Below are 25,834 nucleotides of genomic sequence, written 5' to 3'. Positions count from 1 at the left end.
TAGATATTTGCCCTTTTGGTGGGGGGGGGGAGTTTGCGCTGAAACTGTCAGCTAGGGTGTTGGCAATGTCTGTGGGTTCGGTGTATTTTTTGTCATCTTGGACTAATTCTGAGCATGTCTGGGAATTCCCACCCAGGTTCCTAACATAACTAAAGAAAGCCTTGTGATTATCCTTAGTGTCATGTGCAATTTTTCTCTTGAAGCTGGCCTTAGAAGATTTTATGAGTGCCCGTAGTTTTTTGCTAATACTGATCAGAGATGCCTTCCCTTTTTGGGATTTTGCCCTATCATGTAGTAGTTTCCTCCTTCTGTTGTATAGTTTGTTTATGGCTGGGGTCCACCAGACAGGATGCCTGCCTTTGGAAGACTGGGTCCAGGTAGGCTGTGTGGACCACCTTCCCCTTGTCAATGGCCTTGGTGACTGTTTCAAAGAAATCGACCAGGTTTGAGGCAGGATCTGCCAGGATCTGGTTTTATTTGGGATTGCATGATCCATGCATTCCTGAAGGTGTTCATAGAATGCGGTTATAAAGGATTCTGCGGTCTGGGCCGTATTTTCCACAGGCCCGGGGGCTTTGAAGGATTCCACCTCAGTTTTGTGGAGTGTGAAATTTGCTTTAGAGAAGTTTTTCACTGTGGTTTTCTGGGCAGGGGGTGGGGTCGGGATGTGAAAATCCAGTGAGATTAGTTTATGGTCTGATCTTACCAGTGAGGGATACACTTCTGGTCTGGAGCATAGAGCCCCCATGTTGGTGATGATCAGGTCCAGTATGTTTTCCCTCTTGTGGGAGTGGTAACAAGTTGTTCCATAGCATTTGAGTTTATAAATTCTAGGAATCTTTGGGCTAGGGTGTTGGAGCTAGAGTAATGCTCCCAGTCTATGTTTGGGTAGTTGAAGTCGCCCAATATAATGGTGTTTGGAGAGACCTTCATATTTTCCAGTGTTCTCAGGAAGGCCGAGTGGGGTTCCTGGGTTTGGGAGGGTGGTCTGTTGCAGGCTATAAACTGGAAGGCAGTTTTACCCACTGTTAGTTGCACATGGATAGTCTCTGATGCTTCATGCTGTGTCACCAACCTGGAGGCATGGGTATCTTTGACGAATATTGATACTCCCCCTCCTTTTGGGGTTCGGTCCAAGTTTTGGGGCCGAAAAGCATGGTATGCGGTATAACCTAGTAGTGCTGGGATGATCTCGGGAGCCTTGAACCAGGTTTCTGTTACTGCACAGATATTGATGTTCTCCATGCTAAGGAGAGTTTTGAGTGCATGCATCTTGAGGTTTAGACTTCTGGCATTGAGTAGCATTACTCTTAGTTTCTTATCCCTTGTGATACCTATGGAGGTGGGTTTGTCTTTTGAGCCTTGCCTAAAAAAGGCACTATGGGGGTGCCAAGAGCCTTTGCCAATATCCGAAATCCCAGGGGTGACAGGTGCAAACCATCCCTAGTGAAGCATCGTGGCTTGTTGAGCATGTCATCCCAGGCTGACAGGCATTGGATCCCCTTTGAATGACACCAATACTTAAGCCAATTGTTGAAATTGATCATCTTGTCTTCATATTGTGGCATCATTCTTGGTGAGGGTAAGATGCTACTCAAGGTCAGGGTCATACCGGCCTGGGCTACATGCTCAGATAGCTCCTCTATGTCTCTTTTCATGTAGTCCAGGGAGGTACGCCTCAGGTCATTCACACCAGCATGGACAATGACTGAGTCATATTTGTACTTGTCTTGGAGTGACCTGAGTGCTTGTGTTATGTGGCGGATCCTAGCGCCCAACAGGCAGCTCACCGTGACCTTCTCCTTGTTCAGCCTGATAGGTGGGACGTCAGTGTGTCTGACAATAGAGTCACCTATTACAAGTGTATCAAGTGTGTTGTATAGCCTTAAGGGCTGTGACTGTTCAGCACACTGGCTTTGTGAGCTATGTGTTGCATGTGTTTTGTTTTGGGGTAGCAGTTGCTTGGGTGTCTGCTTTGGAGGTTTCTGCTGCTTAGGCAGATTTTTATTTAGAGCCTCCGAGTATGTTTTTGTGTGTTTATGTGTTTGGTTTGCTGTCGTGGTAGGTCTATGTGAGACTGGAATTGTAGTGAGTATGATTTCCTTCTCCTCCTGACTGGTTACGCCAGTACTGAGTTGAGAGAGCTTAGCCTCCAGTTTGGCTATATGGTTGCTTCTCTCACATGTGTTGGAATTTGTTGGGAGGAGGAGAGGGTTGTCTGTGTACATGAGGCAGTTGTAACATTGCCTCAAGATTCCCAGATTCACCAGCTGGACCAGAGAGGAGATTGACAACTGACCTTTGGACATGCTAGAATAGTATTGGGAATTCCTTTATAATTGTTTGAAAACCTTAGTATCAAAAAATAGGTTTAGTTATGGGATTTTAAATACTATTAATGGTATACCTTTAATGCATTACAACAAGAACAGGAAATATTCCTGATGTACTTTGTTTATCACCATTGCTTTTGGTCAATGATGTTAAAGCTACTGTCAGGCAACTCCCACCATATAAGCATAATTTTAAGATAAAAAATGAGTTGTTACAGTGGTGGAGAAGTTTTTTCAGGGTAAGATTATGATTCTGTTAAATCCAACCTCCAAACTTGGGACTGGTTATGGGTCTTTGATGAAAAAAGCACTATGATAATTGGGATATATTGTGTCACAACTGGATAAGTCAGTTCATCACTATACCTCTTACATTTTGTATGTTTATTATTTTTTATTTACTTTTTTTATACTTGCTATACAGCAAAGATGCATTTAGCAAGAGTAAAAAAAGATGTGATTTTTTTTTTTAGTCATTGCTTTACGGAAGCTTATTATGGTGCCATAAAGCAGTGAGTTTGTTTTTTAATAGGCAATATTTGCACATTAATACCCTGATGGAGAGCATTATTTCTCCAGTAGGATTTTCATGTATGATTCACCCATTATCTAATGTAAATGAAATAATGTTACTTCTACTGCCTCCAAAAAGATAAGTTGTCCAAATCATTAATGAAATACAATGATGACCCATTCTAAGTTTCCACTAGAAGTTGAACAGCATCTCAACCTCTTAGAGCAAAAAATCTAGACGAAGCCTAAAATGATGGGGGGGGGGGGGGAGGACAAATAGGGACAAATTTTAAATATTGCTCTTACAAACTTAGAAAGTTGATAGAATAATAAGTTCTGCATTAGCATGAATTTTCTGAAGGATGTGGAGTCTTAAACTCAAATGTTTGTCATTATTTAATTACTTCAATCCTCAGCTATTTGCCAGAAAAGTACAGATTTTAGGAGGAACACACCAAAAATATGAGGCAGAAATCTGGAAATTCTGCGAAAATCTGTACAGTTGAGAGGTACAACAGAATTTTATACTGAGTAAACTACGAATGACTAGAATTAGTCTGTATTTAATTTGTACATATATATATATATATATATATATACTTGGACATGTCATTAGCTAACTGAATACAAACACGTACTACATCAGTAGGCTGATTTGGCAGCATCAGAAATAATTGAACAGCAAAATTAGTTTGATATTAAATTTCTCCAGGTGTCATATAATGCATGTGTAAATGCATTGCAAAAATTAAGTATTGATCTCATAGATCTGAAATTCTCCTCAAAGCACCAATCCACTGCCTGCAAAAATAAAGTTAAGTTTAGTGAGAAAAGAACAAGTCCCACCTGTAACTACAGGATAGGAAGAAACAAACATAAATCCGTGTGCACAGTACATTTAAAAAACACAGCTAATTTGAGTAGCATTGTAAATGTCTGTGAACATGAAAGCACATATACAGTAGTATTAAAAAAGCTGCACATCAAAAAAAAACTAATTTAGGAAGTGTTGAAAACAGTAGCTCTTTGAAGACAGTTAAGATGCAAAAAGTATAAATATATTTAGTTTCTCTCCAGTTATTTTTGCAATGGGGTCAACATTGTATTTATCCAGAAAATAGAAAGGCCTGATAGTTTTGCCGTATGATAGATTGCTGAGGAAGACCATTGCTCTGTAATTAATGAGAATGGTTGTGGTCCCTCCTTCCCTACTCACAGCAGGTAGAGGGAATCCTTACGGTGTCCATCTTGACAATTTGTTCACAGTGAAGGGGGTACAGGTCAGCCACTATCACTGTAGTGTGGATATTCCTTCTGAATGCTGATTATTTGCATTGCATTTACTACTACATGTGCTGCCTACCATGGACTTATTACCACCAAGTACCTTCTGTGCTTGCTTTGCTACCCCTGGTATCACCTGAAATGCTTGAAAGGTACAGCAAAAGCTTTGAATTCCCATCCTCCTGAGAAAATAAGTTTTTTTCTCTGGTCATGCAATTCTTATGCTTCCTGTTTCTCCTAGACTCAGTCCACTATATGAATCTGGGAATCTGGGGGCATCTAAGCATACTAATTATCTCGGAAGGAGTTCTCTTATTAAAATGTTGGATAGCCTTGTTACTTTAGAATGTAATAGTGTTCTTATTCTAATCTGTGAAGATCTGTCCTTCAACCATAAAGTTTAACTGACAAATAATCTGAGTCAAAATCAAACATGTTTCAAAAGTATTGATATAATTGTTCCATAAACTATTTTCTATTCTAACACTCTAAATCAAATTTTATATTATGATGAGTACCAGTTATTATTGGTTTCCTAAAAGATTCAAACATTTCCTTTGTTGAGTCACAAATTTATTAAAGTATGTTTGCAAAACCGAGAAATCCCATTCTCATAAATACCTACAGGAATTATATGCACGCTCTTTGGTGACACAGTAAGAGATAAAGTAAAAAGCAGCTCATGAAGGATAGGGAAGGATTTAGATAGACTTCTGTGACTATCACTTTATCCTGTTTCTGAATGTGATAGTAAACACTTAATCCCATAACAAGTGAAGAAACGAAACTGGTATGTTCCTGCAGACAGCTCTCTGTTTAGTGATCTGCTCCAGATTGCTGAACCCTACCCCCCCCAAAGAGCACCATACCAACCACACAGGCCCACTGCTTCATAAAACAGCTGCACTTGGAAAAATTAATGTAGACAAGTATAAAGTGGTTTTATAGCCAGCTGGGACTCCAGTTCCCCCACACCTCCAATTTCCGAGTATGCTACCTTCAACACATTGCACTAACTGGAAAAAGGGGAGTGACTACTTTTCCCCTTTCTTAAATTGTTGTGACCTCAGAGTTAGCATATTTAGATATTACAGGTATGTGGCATAGCCCGTACATTGGAGCTACAGGAAGTGTAGCTAGATTAAACAAAATTCCTGTATTGGTCCACCAGCCAGAAGCAATGCCAATCACAGCAGTCCAGATGTGGAATAATTATATTCACCAGAGTACATGTTTGTGTAATATATATAAGTTCCTGTTCAGCCATACATTACCTTCATTGTTACACCTAGTGTTAAGTATAGTTATTCCTGTATTGTTGTTTGTCCCTCAAAAAATGACATTAGAGTATTCAACTTTGACCTGCAGTGGTTGCATCTACATATAATGCAGTTTGCTTTAATGTCATAAACTAGCATTTTAAATTAGCATAACATATCCTGACACATTTCTAATTAGTCTGGTAATTTTCAGTACTGTAATAAATACCAGGTTAAGTTCATATACTATGCAGGTCAAAGGTAGGTAAACAGCTGACATAATTTTAATGCTGGTTTTATATGAAAGCTGCCAGTCTGAGATGGTACAAGCCAGGTGGAGGAGGAGGGAACATTGCTGCTGCACCTATCAAATTATTATAATCAACTTTGATGTCTATGCTTAGTATCGATAGGGGATTCCCCATTCGGTACCCACTTTGACTAATTTTACCACTGAAAAAATATAGTTGTCAGCTTGGTATCATGAATTGATGCCGTAGTCCCAAACCATGCAAGCTGCAGAAGTAATTACAGTATACTGTTAACTCCATGGATTAGTGTGCCCTCTGGGCTTTTTCAAGCCCAATAGATGAGTGAAGTTTAGAAGCACATAGTGAAGATGAAAGGTTCATAGGCTGGTGATCACCAGGGCCTTTATAAGCCTAACCAAACAATCCAATCCATTTGTGTTCCTATGTATATAGAGTCATAGGTATATATATAATTATGGGTAAGTAAGTAGTAGGCCAGCTGCCTTTGTGGACCATTTTAATCCTTACCAACTTCCCCAAAAAACTAAGAATCAATCCCTGTGCCTTGTGTCTATGAGGTGAACATCTTTACCATTATGTCAATCCCCAAACTGAGTGAAAGAGAGTTTGCTGAATTCAATTTAAGAGTAAACTTAAAAGTTGTAAATTAAGAATAAAATAAAATAATGTTTCATGTGTCTAAAAGTCAAATAATTTACTACAGAAAGTAAGCTAAGGGCCAGCTTTAACAGAAAGAAATACACACCAGCTTAACTTTTTCATATATGTTAAAATGTAGATCAAAACCAAATTTTTTGTTCATCGCTTTTACTTTCAGCACTACAAAGATGCATGTTGTTACTCCATCCATCTGTGCTTACAAGTCACATCTGACTCCTATAGTGACCCTTTGAACAGTCATCATCCGCAAAGGTTACTAGGCAAGTAAGAAATGAAAGTAGGTTACCAGGCCTTTCTTCTATATCACACACACACCTAGGGACAATTTAGATTTACCAATCCACCAAATGCCTGTATTTTGGAGGCAAAAAGAAATGAGAGTACCTGGGGAAAACCCGTGCATACACAGGGAGGATATGCAGATTCTGCACAGAAGGTATCACAGCCAGAACTGAACTGAAGAGCCTCTTTCTGTGAGTTGACCGAGTTATTCACTGTGCCACTGTGCTGCCAGTTTTGGTGTTAGGTCAGTGGTAATAGCCTCAGTAGGAAGTCTAACTCTGGAAAACTCCCCATTTCTGAACAACAGCACATTTGTAGGGCATTGCATTAAGCAGGGAAGGATAATGTACCCTGCTTTGTGTGCCTCCCCCTCAAACCTAAATAACATTAACTGCAGCTGACAGACATTTGTATCCCGTGAGTGAGTCCACCACCAACAGAACTCCCCCCCACTCAAAATCCTTCATTCCTAAAACGTATTTTGTAAGGTATGTCACAGTAATACAATGAAACTGCTTTAAAAACAGCAGAAAATGTATCCCACACTGGCTATTTACCTGAAATTCATTTTGCTCTAGGTTTCATTCCTGTTTACCTGTCTTTGAGGAATAGTCAAGACTGTGGTAAGTCAAACTGAGTTGTCTGTCTGTTATTAACACTGTTTTACTGCTGTTAAGCCACCTACGCATACGTACTTGTTTTCACATTTTTTGGGATAGTACTGTGTGTTTTCTGACCTCATCAGAGCTGGATAATATGCCATTCAAAACTTTGGTAATCAAACCAGGTACACAAAATATATGTCATTACTGTTTATTTTCTTAACCAGTAAAGCATACTGGCAGCCTGTATTTCATGACAAATACAATCATATGTATCCAAAAAAGATAACGTGCTTCAAATTTGTACTTTTTTTTTTTTACACTTTGTGCAATTTTTATTACATAAAAACATGAAGCAAATTTGAATTGATCTCTGCATTCTTTGCATTTTAATAGGACAGCGTAATGTTAGCAGTGTTGATAAAACTGTTTTCACCTCAGTTGTGCAGGTGGGCATATTTGATATCTAAGTACAATGATGTATTTTTGAAACAGCCTTTTTTGTTATGATTTTGCTCTATCATTCAATCCCCTTTGTTAAAATGTAGTTAGGAATGGTATACTGCCTGCAAACTGACTCTATGCCACACTGTTTTAGAATGTTTGACTTCTCCATTTTATTACAGCAGCTTTCTTGTTTGGTGACTTAAACATTTCTCAAATTCAATCATATGTATCCAAAAAAGATAATGTGCTTCAAATTTGTACTTTTTTTTTTACACTTTGTGCAATTTTTATTACATAAAAACATGAAGCAAATTTGAATTGATCTCTGCATTCTTTGCATTTTAATAGGACAGCGTAATGTTAGCAGTGTTGATAAAACTGTTTTCACCTCAGTTGTGCAGGTGGGCATATTTGATATCTAAGTACAATGATGTATTTTTGAAACAGCCTTTTTTGTTATGATTTTGCTCCATCATTCAATCCCCTTTGTTAAAATGTAGTTAGGAATGGTATACTGCCTGCAAACTGACTCTATGCCACACTGTTTTAGAATGTTTGACTTCTCCATTTTATTACAGCAGCTTTCTTGTTTGGTGACTTAAACATTTCTCAAATTCGTATTACTTGTCCCACCAGTTTTGTAAACCTTTTACTTATCATGGTAGTTAAAAAAAATTCTAGTAACTGCAATCTATTGATTTTTTTTTTTAAGTTCTTAGAGGAGACACTTGAAAACTGAGCTTCAAGTCTTATGGAAAAAGTTTGTCAGACCAAGCCCTTTTCCAGAATGAAGACAGTAATTGTGATTTAGAAGTGCATAGGAATACAGTAACTTCATGTTTATACTTTTCACTAGAAATTCAAACTTAATACCAGCTTTATAGAGCAGTTTCTATGTACATATAACCAACTTTTTTTTTTAATTTTTCAGTTTGCTACAAGTTTCAAAATGTTTATTGATAACTGGAATATCCAAACAGCTCTGTGGCTAAAGAGGTATGTTATTTTCATGAACTAATAATTCTTGCTAAAACTACCTAAAAATGGTGCTACTCTGAACATTTTTTATTAAATAGATGTGTGTGTGTGTGTGTGTGTGTGTGTGTGTGTGTGTGTGTGTGTGTGTGTGTGTGTGTGTGTGTGTGTGTGTGTATATATATATATATATATATATATATGTGTGTGTATTGTGTGTGTATATATATATATATATATAAATAATATATATATATATATATATATATATATATATATATATATATATATATATATGTACACACACACACACACACACACAGAGGTGCGTAGACAGACAGCAGAAAGGAAAAAGCCTGTACATTTCCAGTGATGACGTGCTTTACTGATAAGTGGTAGTTGTGGTATCATGCATCACAAAATTATAATGTAGTTGTGGAAATGTGAATCAGCAATGTGTCATGAAGCTGTTATAAATGGACCATAAGTCACATTCTGAAAATATGCATTTATTTTATATATATCATATGTGCATTTGTGATGCACTAATGAGTCAGAGTTGTAACCTGATAGTTTAGAAACTGTGTAGTCTGATTTAAACACAAAAATAGATTAAAGGCATATATTTCATCTGGTGACATAAGTTGCCGTCTTAAATGATATTCAAGATAATTGCATCAGTTCAGTACAACAGACGCTGTGCATTTCAATTTGCAGTTTTGATTTCACAAAGTCTCGCTACAGCAAATCCACTATGCAGTTCACATGTATCATGCACGTGTGTGTTTGGGAGGGTGATGTATTACAACAAGGGTCTATAACCATATGTAGAAGTTGTTCTATTCCTGAGCCACATCTTTGCAAGGCAGAGATCACTTAACACACACTAGTACATTTACCTGTTAACTCTTTATTTTTTGTTGTTATTTATTTATTTTATTTTTATTTTACATTTGTTGACCGGGCTAGTCTAACTGGATACATGTCCATTTTCAGTAGAGGCCCGGGGAGATAAGCTCCACTACAGATAAATGAAAAACTTAGTAATCAATATACAAAATAAGACTAAATAAAAATATTCGTATTAAAACAAGCAGATTTCAGTTACATTAACACAAAAAAAAAAAACAGGAAAAGATGACTAAATAGCAGCATTAATTATATAAAAAATACAATATTACAGGTTAAAACATAGCATTCTGTGAGGATAAACGAAGAACTTGTAGTGCAAGAATGCTTATACTATACCATATGCAGTTATAAAATATAGATAAATAGAAAGACTAAGGTCAAGAGAGGAGGCCGGTTAAGTATATACAAAATATAAAAGGAAAGAACAAATCTATTCTTCAGTAGGAAATGTAAAGGGAGACTCGGCACAGTGTAGTTTGGGAGGAAATCAGTAATTTATAGGTAAAAATTATATAATAGTTTATGGGTAGTGAGGGATAGGCAGAGCTACGTTTAACTGGGTGGATAGTAGCCTAGTCCTGTTTAGTACAGGGGCACAGCCAGTGTGTTCTAAGGTAGGGTTTTAGTCTGTTTTTGAAGAGTGATAGAGAGGGAAGACAGGAAAGGTCGCTGGGGAGAAGATTCCAGGTTTTTCCCAACAGCATTAGAGAAGAGAGAGTCACCAGCTTTGTTGTTAGGTTTAGAAGTATATAGAAGATGTTTGTGTGAGGAATGCAGTGATTTCAGATTTATGTATGGAGTGATGAGGGTAATTGTTATACACAATTAGTACAAACAAATAGTATAGCAAATCCAAAGTGTATAAGAAAATTCAAAGTGTACACACAAATAGTGTAAGCAAAGCATAAGTGGAAACATTTGTGCATATACCATGGCACTTTGAGTGGTACAGTAACAAAATACAAGAGTCTGACTGTAAAACAAATCAAGAGTGCAATCCTTTGTACAACAGTAGTTATATACAAGCATATCCATGGCACATCAAGAGTGCAATCCTTTGTACAACAGTAGTTATATACAAGCATATCCACGGCACATCAAGAGTGCAATCCTTTGTACAACAGTAGCTATATACAAGCATACCCATGGCACTTTGAGTGGCAAATATATGTGCCTAACAGTACCAGAAGTTGTAGACAGATGTCAAGTAAGAGAAACATTCTTTCAAGAATAGGAAAGGAGGAGGAAGGAGGTTAGGTGAGTGGTGACCAGAGGGTAGAAGATGAAGATATTGCGAGTCTAGCAGGAGTAGGGGGGTTAATTTCAAGGTGAAAAGTGGGCATGAGAGAAAGGATGGAGGACGCTAGAAGCATGTCAAGGTGGGTCGGTACATTAACATTGCCAAGTACCGTTTAGAAGGTTTTTGAAAGCAGTCTTGAATCTCTGTGGGTGAGTAATATTTCTGATGTGTAGTGGAAGTTTGTTCCAAGCTTGAACAGGAGAGCAGCTGTACAAGTTTTGCTCAGTTTTGCTTTTAGGTTTGTAGAGTGTGAGGAGGTTTTGTTCAGAATTTCAGAGGGATCTGGAGGGGTATAATAGGAGACGAGCGAGGGCAGGTCAGGGCAAGAGGAGGGCTGGTACAAAACAGAATGTATGATCTGAAACTGAGAGAGGAGAAGTTGGTGGGGAAATTCTAACCGGTGTAGGCTTTTGAGGACAAGGCAGTGGTGAGACTGGCAGGTTTGACCTGCTGCAAATCTAGCAGTTTTGTTGTAAGTAGACTCTAGTTTAGACAGGAGAGAGGATTTGTAGGTTTGTGAGGATATGAAAGCCATAGAAGAGGCTAGTGGTGAGAATTGTTTTTATTACGATACAGTAGTATGAGCTTTTGATTTTTTTTTATGTTATAGGTGATATGTAAATCAAATTTGAGTTGGTCATCTATGGTGACCCCCAGAAGCTTGGTGTGAGACTTGATCAAGATAGATGTATTGTTTAGGGAAGAGATAGAGAAGGAAGATTTGAGATGGTTCAGGGTGTTGGGGGTGAAAAGAAGGAGTTTAATTTTTTTGGGGTTAAGAATCAGATGATTCTGGGTGAGCCAGTTTTCGATTGATAGGAAGGATTTTTGCATGAGAGTATTTAGATCTGAGAGGGAGTCAGCTATGGTAATGACTGTGGAATCATCAACATATTGCACGAGGGATGACCGAGGACAGAAAGTATGCAGATGATTAGTAAAAATTTTGAACAGAAGAGGACCAAGGATAAGACCCTTGGGGTACTCCCATTGTGATAAGTAAAGCAGGTGATTTAATAGAGAGCCATCTAACAGACTGTTGCCGATCTGAGAAAACTTGCAAACCAGGAGATGGTTGAACGGGACAGATTAAGTTCAGAGAGTTTAGTCAGAAGCAGAGGGTGGGATAATGTGTGAAGGCTTTAGAAAGGTTGAGGAATGGGGAGGAAATGAGTTTATTATCCCGAGCTTGGGATATAGAGTTAATGAAGGATATAAGAGCAGTGGAGGTGCTCTGTTTTGGATGAAAGCCATGTTGTGTGGGGGTGAGTAGGTTTTCTTAAAAGAGATAGTGTAGGATTTGCTGATGGATGCATTTTTCTAATATTTTGGAAAGAGGTGAGAGAATTGCGATAGGTCTAAAGTTAGCAAGCTCTGAAGAATTACCACCCTTGTGAATGGGTATGGTGTACATTTTTTTTTCCAAATTGTGGGGACTTTGGAATCAGTGAGTGATCGGTTAATGAGAATAGAGATGGGAAGTGCTAGTGAGTTTGCAGCCTTACAGAGAAAGAGTGGCGGGAGGTTATCCATGGAGGCAGAGCAGGGTTTTAGTTTGCTAAGCAGGGATTTGATATAATTGTTAGATACAGTTTTCAGTGAGAAAGCAGGTGAGGGATTGGGGGAGGTTGGTGGGTCTGGGGAGATGGTGACATTAGTACTGGAGTTTGGTTGAGGTGATAGTTTACTGATGGTTTCAGTGAAGTAGGTATTGAAATTGGTTGCTGTTTCTGTTCTGTTTGAGGAGTATTGTTTGTACTAGGACTTGGGGTAAGTGATGTTACCTTGGTATAGAATTTGGTTGATGGAGTTCCAAAATTTTTGGGGGTTTGATTTGAGACTGGGTGGTGGATTGTTATAGAAGTTTTTCTTGTCATTAGTGATGTGTTTCTTTGTTAGGTTGTGCAGTTCTTTGTAGTGTTGAAGGTGTTTGGGAAGTTTTGTTTTGGACCAGATTCTCCAAGCTTTATCTCTTCTAAGCATTAGAGTGTGAGTGGTTTGGTTAAGCCAGTGAGATATAAGGGGTTTGACTCTAACTGTCCACGGGGGGGGGCTAGAGAGTTCAGAATGTTGAGAAATAAGGAATTAAATTTAAGTAAAGCATAATCAAGAGGTAAGTGACAGAGGAAGGACCTGTTGATTGATGAGAGATCATTGTTGAAGATGTCATATTGAAAATTGGTGAGCTTGCAACAATCTATGAATGTATGAATGCTTATGAAACTGAAAACATCACCTCATGATGCTTAGTGCTATGCAATGACACTAACCATCTTTGAATATTGCACACTGTTTTTACTCATTTGGATCATGCAACTATGTACTTTTTAAACAGAAAGAAGTTATTGGAGATGTCACTTGAAGAGTGATTAGATTTACTTTATGAGTTTATTGGATCTAAACTTGTAATTACCCCCCCCCCCCAATTATTAAAGTCGTATACTGCACTAGAAGACTGTTGTCAATCTCTGTAAAAAAACGGAATATTTTACATCGAGCACTATATTTAAAGTATTTCACAGAAGTTGTAAAAGAAATATAATCTGTTTTTGTCAAGCAGCAAGTTTTTTTTTAGTATATATGGTTATGACAGTGCTTGTGAAAAGCAGTGCAATTAATCATCAAAACAATAATAATGTACGTTGCCTCTCCATGATCATTAAAAGATTATAACGGGGCATTTCAGATAATCACCTAGGGCCCACAGCTTTTTTTTTGGGGGGGGGCAGCCAGCCTTTCTATATCCACAAAATTACATTGTATTGCATTCTTAATTTTACTTTTTTTTAAAGGGGAAAGAATATCTGTACAATGTGGTGTGGACACTCATGCTACTATCTCAGTGGTCCCAGCCCACCTCAGATATGTCAAAACATTTATGCACATGTGCTTCTTCCAGCAACTTAAGCCATAAAACTAATAATAAAAGAAATACAGTGATACTTCTATGCAGTATGAAGCAGGAAGAAACTGTTTTTGTTTGTGGAATGAAATATGTCTCATTGCTATCAAAATGATGCAAGTTATGTATTAAGAATGAAAGTGACAATTGACAGTATTTTGGATCTGAAGTAAACAGTTAAGCATCATTTTTCTAAATATCCATAAAAAATGAAATAAATAAATAAAACACAGACTGAGCAGTCCCCTCCTTGTAGCAACACCCTCACAGGTATCAGGTCACAGCTCACTAGGGTCAAATAGTAATGTATCCATGACTGTCTGGAGCTTTCCTTAAAAAGCAAATTATAGCACTGCAAGGAAGACTTGTGGTGCACAGCTACTGAAAATTAATAACGTTTGCTAATGTCAAAGATGCAAATTTCTCAATTGTCCGTTATTTTGCAGAACTTCTGAAATTGTGTCCCATATTTTTGCTCTGTTGGTCATAAAAAGTACAGCACTAATGGTGTATAGCTTTTCAGAGCAGGAGGAACTAAAGACAGAGGAACTAATGGTGTATAGCTTTTCAGGGCAGGAGGAACTAAAGACAGAGGAACTAATGGTGTAGCTTTTCATGGCAGGAGGAACTAAAGACAGAGGAATTAATGGTGTATAGCTTTTCATGGCAGGAGGAACTAAAGACAGAGGAACTAATGGTGTGTAGCTTTTCATGGCAGGAAGAACTAAAGACAGAGGAACTAATGGTGTATAGCTTTTCAGGGCAGGAGGAACTAAAGACAGAGGAACTAATGGTGTATAGCTTTTCATGGCAGGAGGAACTAATGGCACACAACGTATCATGCAGGAAGAACTAATGGTGCACAGATTATAAGGGCAGAAGAAACTAATGGTGCACAACTTCCTACCAAGGCAGGAGGAACTAATGGAGCACAGTGGCTGGAACAGCTCTGCATTGGTGCAGCCAGAAATTCATATTTGGTAATCAAATCTCATTTTGCTGCCCACCCACCCATCTAGCATTTAGAAAATGTACTGAACCATCAACATGTTACCCCTATACACTTCTGAAAGGGGTACACTGTTTTCAGCTATTGCAACTTGTAAGCATAAAAAGACTGTTTTAAGAGGTGCACTCTATCATATAGGCATGTTTTGTCCAGTTCAATATAAGTGACACTAGTTTAGAGAGTTCTAAATGTTCTGTGCTGTTAAAACTATTAAATTTCCAGAATGATATTCTGAAAAATGCAGTGATTGGAGTACACTGAGAATGCTTGGTTACATGCTTACAGTCCTGCAAGAAAGAGTATATGTGTATGTATGTGCATGTGTGTGTGTGTGTGTGTGTGTGTGTGTGTGTCTGTGTCTCCAGTGGATCAGAAGACTGGGGAATTAGACCACTTAAAAGGGCTTCTGTTGGAAGCAGAGATCTGAGCACATTATGGTAATGCCAGTTCATAATAATAATAATAATAATTATTGTTAATATTATTATTAAGAAAATGCATTACATGTATGTGAGCCATTAGAATTTATTTTTAGGTTCATAGGTCCATACTAGGTTATCTGCCCTATGGAATTTATAAGCCTAGCCAGAGTGTGTTTGGCTTTCGCCACCCATTTTAAATTAATTTTGCTATGCCCTTTTTCGAGGTTAGTATACTGTGCCTCTGTCTAACAGTGACACAGAAGTGATACCCGGGGAAAACCTACGATCTCCCATCCACTCATCAAGATTCCTCTTGAAGAGACTCAATGAGGGACTCTGCCTAACCTGGACTGGGATTTTATTCCAGAGTGAAGGGAGCCTCTGGGTTATGAATCTGTCCCTCCAGCATGTCCTATTTATTTCAGTGCTGAGGTTCAAGTCTCTCGAGCGCGTAGCTCGATGGGATTTGGATTTTCTGAGGTGCAGCATGTCCATTAATTCCGGGTTGGACATGGCTTTATACGTCAGGCACAGATCGCCTCTGAGCAGGCTGTATGCCACTAAGTAGAGCTAGAGTTTCTTTAATCGGGCAGCATATGGCATCTGTTTGAGCCCTTTGAACCTCTTGGTGAGGTATTTTTGGGGTCTTTCCAGTTGCTGCAGGTGTCTGGTAAGGTACATCCCAAAAGGGGCATTGTACTCAATTATGGGCCTGATGAGGGATGAGTAAAGAGGCACGATGACCTCCCCTGATCTAGATGTGAATCCCTTCATGATTAGGTGGGCTATGTAAAATGTTTTTCTAACCACTTTGGCCACATGGTTGTCAAATGAGAGATTGCTATCAACTTGGGTCCCCAGGTCCCTAATTACTTCTTCTGTACTTAATGGATTACCACCTATGTGGTAATTTGTGGGCACTTTGTTTTTGCCAAAGGGGATGACTATACAGGTTTTGGCGTTTAGCTTGAGGCCATGGCTCTGGCACAGTTCTCTGTTGCTATGAGGCCCTTTTGGAGGATGCTTCTGTCGGCTGGAGAGTTGATTATGGCGCCCAGTTTGCAGTCATCTGCGAACTTGGTCAGCCACAGTCCTTCCGTGTTTGCCTGTACCTCTGAGAAATATATACCGAACAAGAGAGGTCCCAGGACTGAGCCTTGTGGGACGCCACTTGTAACTGGTTTGGAGTCTGACATGGCTCCAGCAATTCTAACCATGTGGGTTCTGTCCTTGAGCCAGTTTGCAACCCATCTAGTGACATAGGGGTTTATATTTAAGCTGGTGACCTTATCTATAATGCCCGAGTGGGGTATTGTATCGAAGGCTTTTGCGAGGTCCAGGTAGGCTGTGTGGACCACCTTCCCCTCGTCAATGGCCTTGGTGACTGTTTCAAAGAAATTGACCAGGTTTAAGAGGCAGGATCTTCCCTTAACAAAGCCGAACTGGGTAGAATCCAGTGTCTGTAGGTGCCCAATATCTTTATTTATGAGGTCCATGATGATCCTTTCCATAGCTTTGGAGACCAAGCTAGTCAGGCTTATGGGGCGATAGTTTCCAGGATCCGTTGAGGCACCACCTTTGTGGAGAGGGACCACTGTTGCTGTACGCCACTCTTTGGGTACATATCCTGTAGTAAGGCTGAGATTGAACAGTAGTTTTATGTTTGGGTTTAGCTCTTCTTGGAGTTCATGTAGGACACAGCCCGGGACACCGTCTGGTCCCATTGATGCTGTGTTTTTTTGCTTTGGATAGGGCGGCTCTTAACTGAGCATCTGAGATGTCAGGGGGCAGCACTCTGCTGGGATAGATATTCGACCCTTTTGGTGGGGGGGGAGAAGTTTGCGCTGAACCTGTCAGCTAGGATGTTGGCAATGTCTGTGGGTTCGGTGTATTTTTTGTCATTTTGGACTAATTCTGAGCATATCTGGGAATTCCCACCCAGGTTCCTAACATAACTGAAGAAAGCCTTGTGATTATCCTTAGTGTCCTGTGCAATTTTTCTCTCGAAGCTGGCCTTAGACGATTTTATGAGTGCCCGTAGTTTTTTGCTAATACTGATCAGAGATGCCTTCCCTTTTTGGGATTTTGCCCTATCATGTAGTAGTTTCCTCCTTCTATTGTATAGTTTGTTTATGGCTGTGGTCCGCCAGACAGGACGTCTGCCTTTGGAGGATTGGGTCGTGGTTTTATTTGGGATTGCATGATCCATGCATTCCTGAAGGTGTTCATAGAATGCGTTTATAAAGGATTCTGCTGTCTGGGCCATATTTTCCACAGGCCCGGTGGCTTTGAAGGATTCCACCTCAGTTTTGAGGAGTGTAAAATTTGCTTTAGAGAAGTTTTTCACTGTGGTTTTCTGGGCAGAGGGTGGGGTTGGGATGTGAATATCCAGTGAGATTAGTTTATGGTCTGATCTTACCAGTGAGGGATACACTTCTGGTCTGGAGCATAGAGTCCCTATGTTGTTGATGATCAGGTCCAGTATGTTTTCCCCTCTTGTGGGAGTGGTAACAAGTTGTTCCATAGCATTTGAGTTTATAAATTCTAGAAACCTTTGGGCTAGGGTGTTGGAGCTAGAGTAATGCTCCTAGTCTATGTTTGGGTAGTTGAAGTCACCCAATATAATGGTGTTTGGAGAGAACTTCATATTTTCTAGTGTTCTCAGGAAGGCCAAGTGGGGTTCCTGGGTTTGGGAGGGTGGTCTGCAGCAGGCTATAAACTGGAAGGCAGTTTTACCCACTGTTAGTTGCCCATGGATAGTCTCTGATGCTTCATGTTGTGCCACCAACCTGGAGGTGTGGGTATCTTTGACGAATATTGATACTCCCCCTCTTTTTGTGGTTCGGTCCAAGTTTTGGGGCCGAAAAGAATGGTATGAGGTATAACCTGGTAGTGCTGGGGTGCTCTCAGGAGCCTTGAACCAGGTTTCTGTTACTGCACAAATATCGATGTTCTCCATGCTAAGGAGAGTTTCGAGCGTGTGCATCTTGAGGTTTAGACTTCTGGCGTTGAGTAGCATTACTCTGTTTCTTATCCCTTGTGATACCTTTGGAGGTGGGTTTGTCTTTTGAGCCTTGCCTAAAAAAGGCACTATGGGGGTAGCAAGAGCCTTTGCCAATATCCGAAAGCCCAGGGGTGACAGGTGCAAGCCGTCCCTAGCGAAGCATCGTGGCTTGTCAAGCATGTCATCCCTGGCTGACAGGCATTGGATCCCCTTTGAATGACACCAATACTTAAGCCAGTTGTTGAAATTGATCATCTTGTCTTCATATTGTGGCATCATTCTTGGTGAGGGTAAGATGCTACTCAAGGTCAGGGTCATACCGGCCTGGGCTACATGCTCAGAGAGCTCCTCTATGTCTCTTTTCATGTAGTCCATGGAGGCACATCTCAGGTCATTCACACCAGCATGGACAATGACTGAGTCATATTTGTACTTGCCTTGGAGTGACCTGAGTGCGTGTGTTATGTGGCGGATCCTAGCACCCGACAGGCAGCTCACTGTGACCTTCTCCTTGTTCAGCCTGGTGAGTGGGACGTCAGTGTGCCTGACGATAGAGTCACCTATTACAAGTATATCAGGTGTATTGTTTAGCCTTAAGGGCTGTGACTGTTCAGCACACTGGCTTTGTGAGCTATGTGTTGCACGTGTTTTGTTTTGGGGTAGCGGTTGCTTGGGTGTTTGCTTTGGAGTTCTCTGCTACTTAGGCAGATTTTTATTTAGAGCCTCCGAGTATGTCTTTGTGTGTTTATGTGTTTGGTTTGCTGTCGTGGTAGGTCTATGTGAGACTGGAATTGTAGTGAGTGTGGTTTCCTTCTCCTCCTGACTGGTTACACCAGTACTGAGTTATGAGAGCTTAGCCTCTAGTTTGGCTATATGGTTGCATCTCTCACATGTGTTGGAATTTGTTGGGAGGAGGAGAGGGTTGTCTGTGTACATGAGGCTGTTGTAACATTGCCTCAAGATTCCCAGATTCACCAGCTGGACCGGAGAGGAGATTGACAACTGACCTTTGGACATGCTAGAATAGTATTGGGAATTCCTTTATAATTGAAAAAAGGGCCAATGGGGAACAAGGTACTCAAGGGGAGTTTGTGAGGGTGTAATGCTTTTAATTTTTTAGTGCTGACTTAGTGAGCAAGTGCCAGGTAACTTACATGTAAAAACGACAAACAGTAACTTTCTTTCAAGTGAAACAAGGAAATAAGTACAGTAAGCAATGCAGATATCACTAGGGATCCACAGAAGCGCTGAAAAGCCATGTTTTAGGTGGAATTAGCGTTTCAGGGAAATAACAAGCAAATAAACAACAAGCATACAAACAAAGCTAGATTCAGCAGGCCTGGATCTAGTCTATGCTACAGCAAACAAGGTGTACCAATTTCAGTTTGAAACAGTTCAAATATGCAGGCACTATAAGCCTTTAACCAGAAATTCCCAGCTCAGAAGGGCAGAGTCCAGCCTCTCCTCCCACAAGAGTGCAGACCACGAACCTTCTTAATGTAAAATAACTGGCTTGAAGCCCAAGTGCTTAAACTGGAACTAATACACTTTCAGAATAACAGACACTGAGCCCTCAATCAGCAGTTCCCAACTTAGAAGGATGTAAGCTACCTGTCCTGCCACCACAGTGCAGGCCACAAACCTTCCTAATGTAAAACAACTGGTCTGAAGCCCAAGTGCTTAATCCAAAAGACTTAGAATGATAGCTACACTTTAATCAAGTTGCTACCAAGCAGTAATAAATACAACTGAATACTTTAAAGAATGCCTGGATTAGTGCTCAAGTTATGCAAACAAAGCTAGATTCAGCAGGTCTGGATCTAGTCTATGCTACAGCAAACAAGGTGTACCAATTTCAGTAAGAAGCAGTTCAAATATGCAGGCACTATAAGCCTTTAACCAGAAATTCCCAGCTCAGAAGGGCAGAGTCCAGCCTCTCCTCCCACAAGAGTGTAGACCACGAACCCTCTTAATGTAAAATAACTGGCCTGAAGCCCAGGTGCTTAAACCAGAATTAATACACTTTTAGAATAACAGACACTGAGCCCTCAATCAGCAGTTCCCAACTTAGAAGGATGTAAGCTACCTGTTCTGCCACTACAGTGCGGACCACAAACCTTCTTAATGTAAAACAACTAGTCTGAAGCCCAAGTGCTTAAACTAAAAGGCTTACAATGAGTTACACCAAGCAGTAATAAATACAACTGAGTACTTTTAAGATGACGCAAAAGCAAAATAAAGTAGGAAGAAACACAAATATAGTAAAAGCAGATACATTTTTTTTTAAAGTGGAAAGAGAGAAAGGAGTTGCAGAAACTAAGCTGATTGGCCTTCTCAAATATTCTCCCTGTACTGGGTAGAATGAGGTAATGACACTAGACTGGGAGGAGGGTCCCAGATCAAATGTACACTAGGGGTGGGCAACTGCAAAGCCACCAACTATAAAAACACTATACCAACAGGGAGGGTGGGAAACAAACTGCAGAAATGTTTCTCACAGCTGAAAAGCAGCAGTGAGCCTTTAAATAAAAGTTTTAAACAGCTAAAGGAGCCTCTAGAAAAAAGAGTTTAACTGCAACAAGTTATCAGAAACAAGCAACCCAACAGATGCTTAATAAAAGTGGACAATTTCCAGTTAATACCTCACACACAGTGAAGCTAGCTAGAAAAATACACAGTACACAAAGTGCTATAAATAACAAAGAAATAAAGAGCAAAATAAACAAAAAACAGGATACTTAATGTTATATATTATAGCTCCGTGTTTCCTCAGTGTCCTTCCTTCGATAAGCTCAGTGTGAAATGGCTGAACACTCACAACTGAACTTCTTAGATAACAGAAAGTTCAAACCTGAGACAGCTTTTAAGAAAGAAATCTCAAAAGAACCAATGAGGTGATTAGTCTAAGCTGAAGTCCAGGTGACCTCAGTCAGCCAATGACCTCAAACAATTCTCTCTCACTGAAATGCCTGATGGCTTTGGCTAAACCAAGATGTCCCTGAATATGTGCTCAGACACACAGTCTCCACAAACACTAGGCCCAAATACAAGCCTGAATATGGAAAGAATACAAATATCCCCACTACTTAGAACAAACTGCAGAAATGTTTCTCACAGCTGAAAAGCAGCAGTGAGCCTTTAAATGAAAGTTTTAAACAGCTAAAGGAGCCTCTAGAAAAAGAGTTTAACTGCAAAAAGTTATCAGAAACAAACAACCCAACAGATGCTTAATAAAAGTGGACAATTTCCAGTTAATACCTCACACACAGTTAAACTAGCTAGAAAAAAATACACAGTACACAAAGTGTTATAAATAACAAAGAAATAAAAAACAAAATAAACAAAGAACAGGACACTTAATGTTATATATTATAGCTCCGAGTTTCCTCAATGTCCTTCCTTCGATAAGCTCAGTGTGAAATGGCAGAACACTCACAATTGAACTTCTTAGGTAACAGAAAGTTGAAACCTGAGACGGCTTTTAAGAAAGAAATCTCAAAAGAACCAATGAGGTGCTTAGTCTAAGTTGTAGTACAGGTGACCTCAGTCAGCCAATGACCTCAAACAATTCTCTCTCACTGAAATGCCTGATGGCTTTGGCTAAACCAAGATGTCCCTGAATATGTGCTCAGACACACAGCCTCCACAAACACTAGGCCTAAATACAAGCTTGAATATGAAAATGCTACAAATATCCCCACTACTTAGAACAAACTGCAGAAATGTTTCTCACAGCTGAAAAGCAGCAGTGAGCCTTTAAATGAAAGTTTTAAACAGCTAAAGGAGCCTCTAGAAAAAAGAGTTTAACTGCAACAAATTATCAGAAACAAACAACCCAACAGATGCTTAATAAAAATGGACAATTTCCAGTTAATACCTCACACACAGTGAAACTAGCTAGAAAAATACACAGTACACAAAGTGCTATAAATAACAAAGAAATAAAGAACAAAATAAACAAAAAACAGGATACTTAATGCTATATATTATAGCTCCGAGTTTCCTCAGTGTCCTTCCTTCAATAAGCTCAGTGTGAAATGGCCTGTTATATATTATAGCTCCGAGTTTCCTCAGTGTCCTTCCTTCGATAAGCTCAGTTAAGAGCTAATGGTGCACAGATTATAAGGGCAGAAGAAACTAATGGTGCACAACTTCCTACCAAGGCAGGAGGAACTAATGGAGCACAATGGCTGGGACAGCTCTGCATTGGTGTAGCCAGAAATTCATATTTGGTACTCAAATCTCATTTTGCTGCCCACCCACCCATCTAGCATTTAAAAAAATGTACTGAACCATCAACATGTTACCCTTATACACTTCTGAAAGGGGTACACTGTTTTCAGTTATTGCAACTTATAAGCATAAAAAGACTGTTTTAAGAGGTGCACTCTATCGTATAGGCATGTTTTGTCCAGTTCAAGACAAGTGACACTAGTTTAGAGAGTTCTAAATGTTCTGTGCTGTTAAACCTATTACATTTCCAGAATGATATTCTGAAAAATGCAGTGATTGGAGTACACTGAGAATGCTTGGTTACATGCTTACAGTCCTGCAAGAAAGAGTATATGTGTATGTATGTGCATGTGTGTGTGTGTGTGTGTGTGTGTGTGTGTGTGTGTGTGTGTCTGTGTCTGTGTGTCCAGTGGATCAGAAGATTGGGGAATTAGACCACTTAAAAGGGCTTCTGTTGGAAGCAGAGACCTGAGCACATTATGGTAATGCCAGTTCATAATAATAATAATAATAATAATTGTTAATATTATTATTAAGAAAATGCATTACATGTATGTGAGCCATTAGAATTTATTTTTGCCTCATATGCAGAGCATCTATCATTTGGCCTAATATTTATGCTGTGTCCCTAGTTAACTGCTTTTCTTTTTTTTTTCCAGTAAATCACTGAGGATTTCAGTCAGTCAGTAATACCAGTTATTAGAGTTTCAAAGTTCTTTGTTATTCAGAAAACATATGACTATGGAACACCTCTTCATTTGTTGACTTTTTAAATGAATTAGAGTCACCTGGTACTTGAACTGTTTCCTGTAGTCTATAGTTAAAACAACAGGGTTGAATCCTTCCATCTCCGTTTGCCTACTGTGTGACTCTGAGCAAACAGTGCTCCTGGGTCACCCTTAAAAAGGAATACTTTGTTGAGTGGTTTTACATGGTTAACTACTTTCATATAGTATTTTATCTGTTTGTTCCTTCCTCTGTTATTTTGTCTTTGTCCAGAATTTTTGAGTTAAGAAGCTGATAAGTATTTTGGTATGCTGCTTGTACAGTGTGATGTTCTCTGGCAAGTTGTGGATTGTTTTCAGTAAATAATAACATGCATGCACATTTCAGACTGTGTATCCTTCAGAAAATGCTTGCTAATGCAAAACTTTTTTAGCAATTATTGAAGTATATAAGGTAAATATTTAAAATCTGTCCCGATTTTGAGTTTTTCTCTCTGATTCTTGAGCAAAGAATTTGAGTGGGCAGAGGGGAGTTGAAGTGATTTGCACTGTATGGTTCTGACAACAGTGAGATGAAATACATTTCTGGGCCATTGTTTATGAATTTACTCTTTCAGTTAATCTCTGGTAGATATGAGATTGTGCAGACATAATGGTTGTAACTGATGGCTGTCTGGGTGTGGGTGTTTGTGCATGTCTGTAATCTCATGATTACTGCATCCCAGAATAGTTGTGGTGTAAAGGAAGGAATTGATTGTGGGTGTGAAATGCACTGTGTTGGGTTACAATAGTTTGTCTGACACTAGGTGCAGATGAGTAAGACTATGAATTATTAGTGAACAGCTTCCTGTAGTGAAGGGGTTGAGTTCCTCAACTTTCATTTGTGTGCTGTGTGATGCTGACCAAGTCACTTCCCCATACAAGGTTCCTGGGCTACATTTGGAAAGGGGCACCTGTATCCAGTGGATTGTTCTAGGCAATGCACCCCAGCATCTGTTGTAGTTTAAAGGGTTGCCAGATGTATTTTCAATAAACGTGAGCTTTAAGGGAGAAAAGCTTACTTTTGCTTATGTTAATTCTGTTTCTAATGTGAGGATGTTTTGTTCTATTTGACAAGTGGCTGTCACTGTTTTTGCTGTAACATTTGAAATAAAAGTTTTAAATTAAATCCATATCTCAGACTTTCCAAGATGGCTGCACACTGATTAACAGCTTACCTTTAGCTGTCCCAGTGTGAAAAAAAACTGAAAGACAAGGGACAGGGACTATATCACTTTTAGTACATACAGTTACTGGCTAGTAAGTACACTGCGTGGATGCCAGCAAAGAGGACCTAAGACAGCCTGAAAGAAAAATTATTAGAAAAGGTGATGAGAAGACTGGGAAAAATCCTGCAGCTGTTCAGCAAAAGGCAGTTCAAGCTCATGCTTTGGTATAAGACATGACTTCCCATAATCTAGAGAAAGAAAGAAAGAAGTCAGAGCTCATTAAATAATGAAACACTGAAGGAGTGTATCAACTCAAATAAAAAAAGGCTGAAAAAGAAGCAAGAAGCATTAAGCAAATATTCAGATGAACTGATAAAAAAATGCAAAAGTCAGATGCTGAAATGTATAGTATTGTGGCAGATTATGATACTGCTCAAGAAGAGATGTTGTGTCTTTCGGCTTATCCTGGTTAGGGGTCGCCACAGCGGAACTCCGGTCTGCTAATGTTTGGTAGTGGATTTTTACGTGCCGAGTTACCAGCCCTAATGCACAACCTTCAACGAAGGCATGCCCATTCACGCATGCCTCCACAGAGAAGACGCTCTAGCTGAGAATCGAACGGGACAACGTCTTGCTGTGAGGCAACAATGCTACCGCAGCACCACTACCGCAGATACTTCTCAAGAAGAGATATTTCAAAAAATATCAGAATTAGAGAACAGAGCACATAGGGAAAACCGGAGATTTGCTGCTGTACAAGGGAAAGTAGAAGGAGCAGATTCCGTTAATTTTATGAAGGCACAAATAAGCAACTAAACTGATATTCCATAGCAGAATGTTAACTGAAAGAGCACATCCTGTGTATGCTCCAAATCTGGTCATGAGAAAGCAACCAATACCTGTATTAGGATGCAATCCTATCAGGTGAATGAGTTTATACTGACAAAACAGTGGAAGAAGGGTAAAGTATTATAAGTAGGTAGCAGCAGAGTGCTTGTAGAAAATTATTATTCTTTGTAAACCAGGCAGAAGACCAACATGTTTATTCCAGCAATCAGAAAATGTTGAGAGATAAGTGTAAGACTCAAGCTGCTTTATCCAGTTGTCTTCAGAATATGTTTCCTGGAGGATCAAAGTCATTTTTTGATGCAGAACAGGCTGAGGAAGAAATACAAAAGTTTGTCCCACAGAAAGTGAACTATCAAGCAAAAATGGTCTCTGTATCTCATCCTTCTGATAATAAAGCACATTGAGAGACTTTACCAGTGAAATATTTCCCATGTTTCAAAAGAAAGCACGTGAGAGACAGAAAAAGGCACAGGAGTTGACTAAAAGAATGTGGGAGTACCTGGGAATTGAACCAGAGTATGGAGCTGGGAGATGGAGGTGAACAGGAAGAAGACCAGCAACACAGAAATTAGTGAATAAATGTAAGATTACAAACCATCAGTTGTATTTGTGAAATATGGCTGTACAACAAAAATTGAAAAGA

The 25,834-nt window shown here is 39.4% G+C and overlaps 1 protein-coding gene across 1 annotated transcript in view; it reads left to right on the top strand.

Moving 5' to 3' along the window:
- MBOAT2 (membrane bound O-acyltransferase domain containing 2) overlaps positions 1–25,834 on the top strand; it is a 2,181,512-nt gene that overhangs the window by 1,948,254 nt on the left and 207,424 nt on the right. Inside the window, exon 10 of the mRNA XM_044073271.1 lies at positions 8,584–8,648. Coding sequence (XP_043929206.1) covers positions 8,584–8,648 — 65 coding nt within the window. The remainder of the gene's footprint in view (positions 1–8,583; positions 8,649–25,834) is intronic.

Source organism: Protopterus annectens, chromosome 1.part1 (assembly GCF_019279795.1).
Source record: "Protopterus annectens isolate FY-2018-M chromosome 1.part1, PAN1.0, whole genome shotgun sequence".
NCBI lineage: Eukaryota > Metazoa > Chordata > Ceratodontiformes > Protopteridae > Protopterus > Protopterus annectens.
Note: the sequence above shows the minus strand (reverse complement) of the source record. Positions and strands in the feature narration are given on the sequence as shown.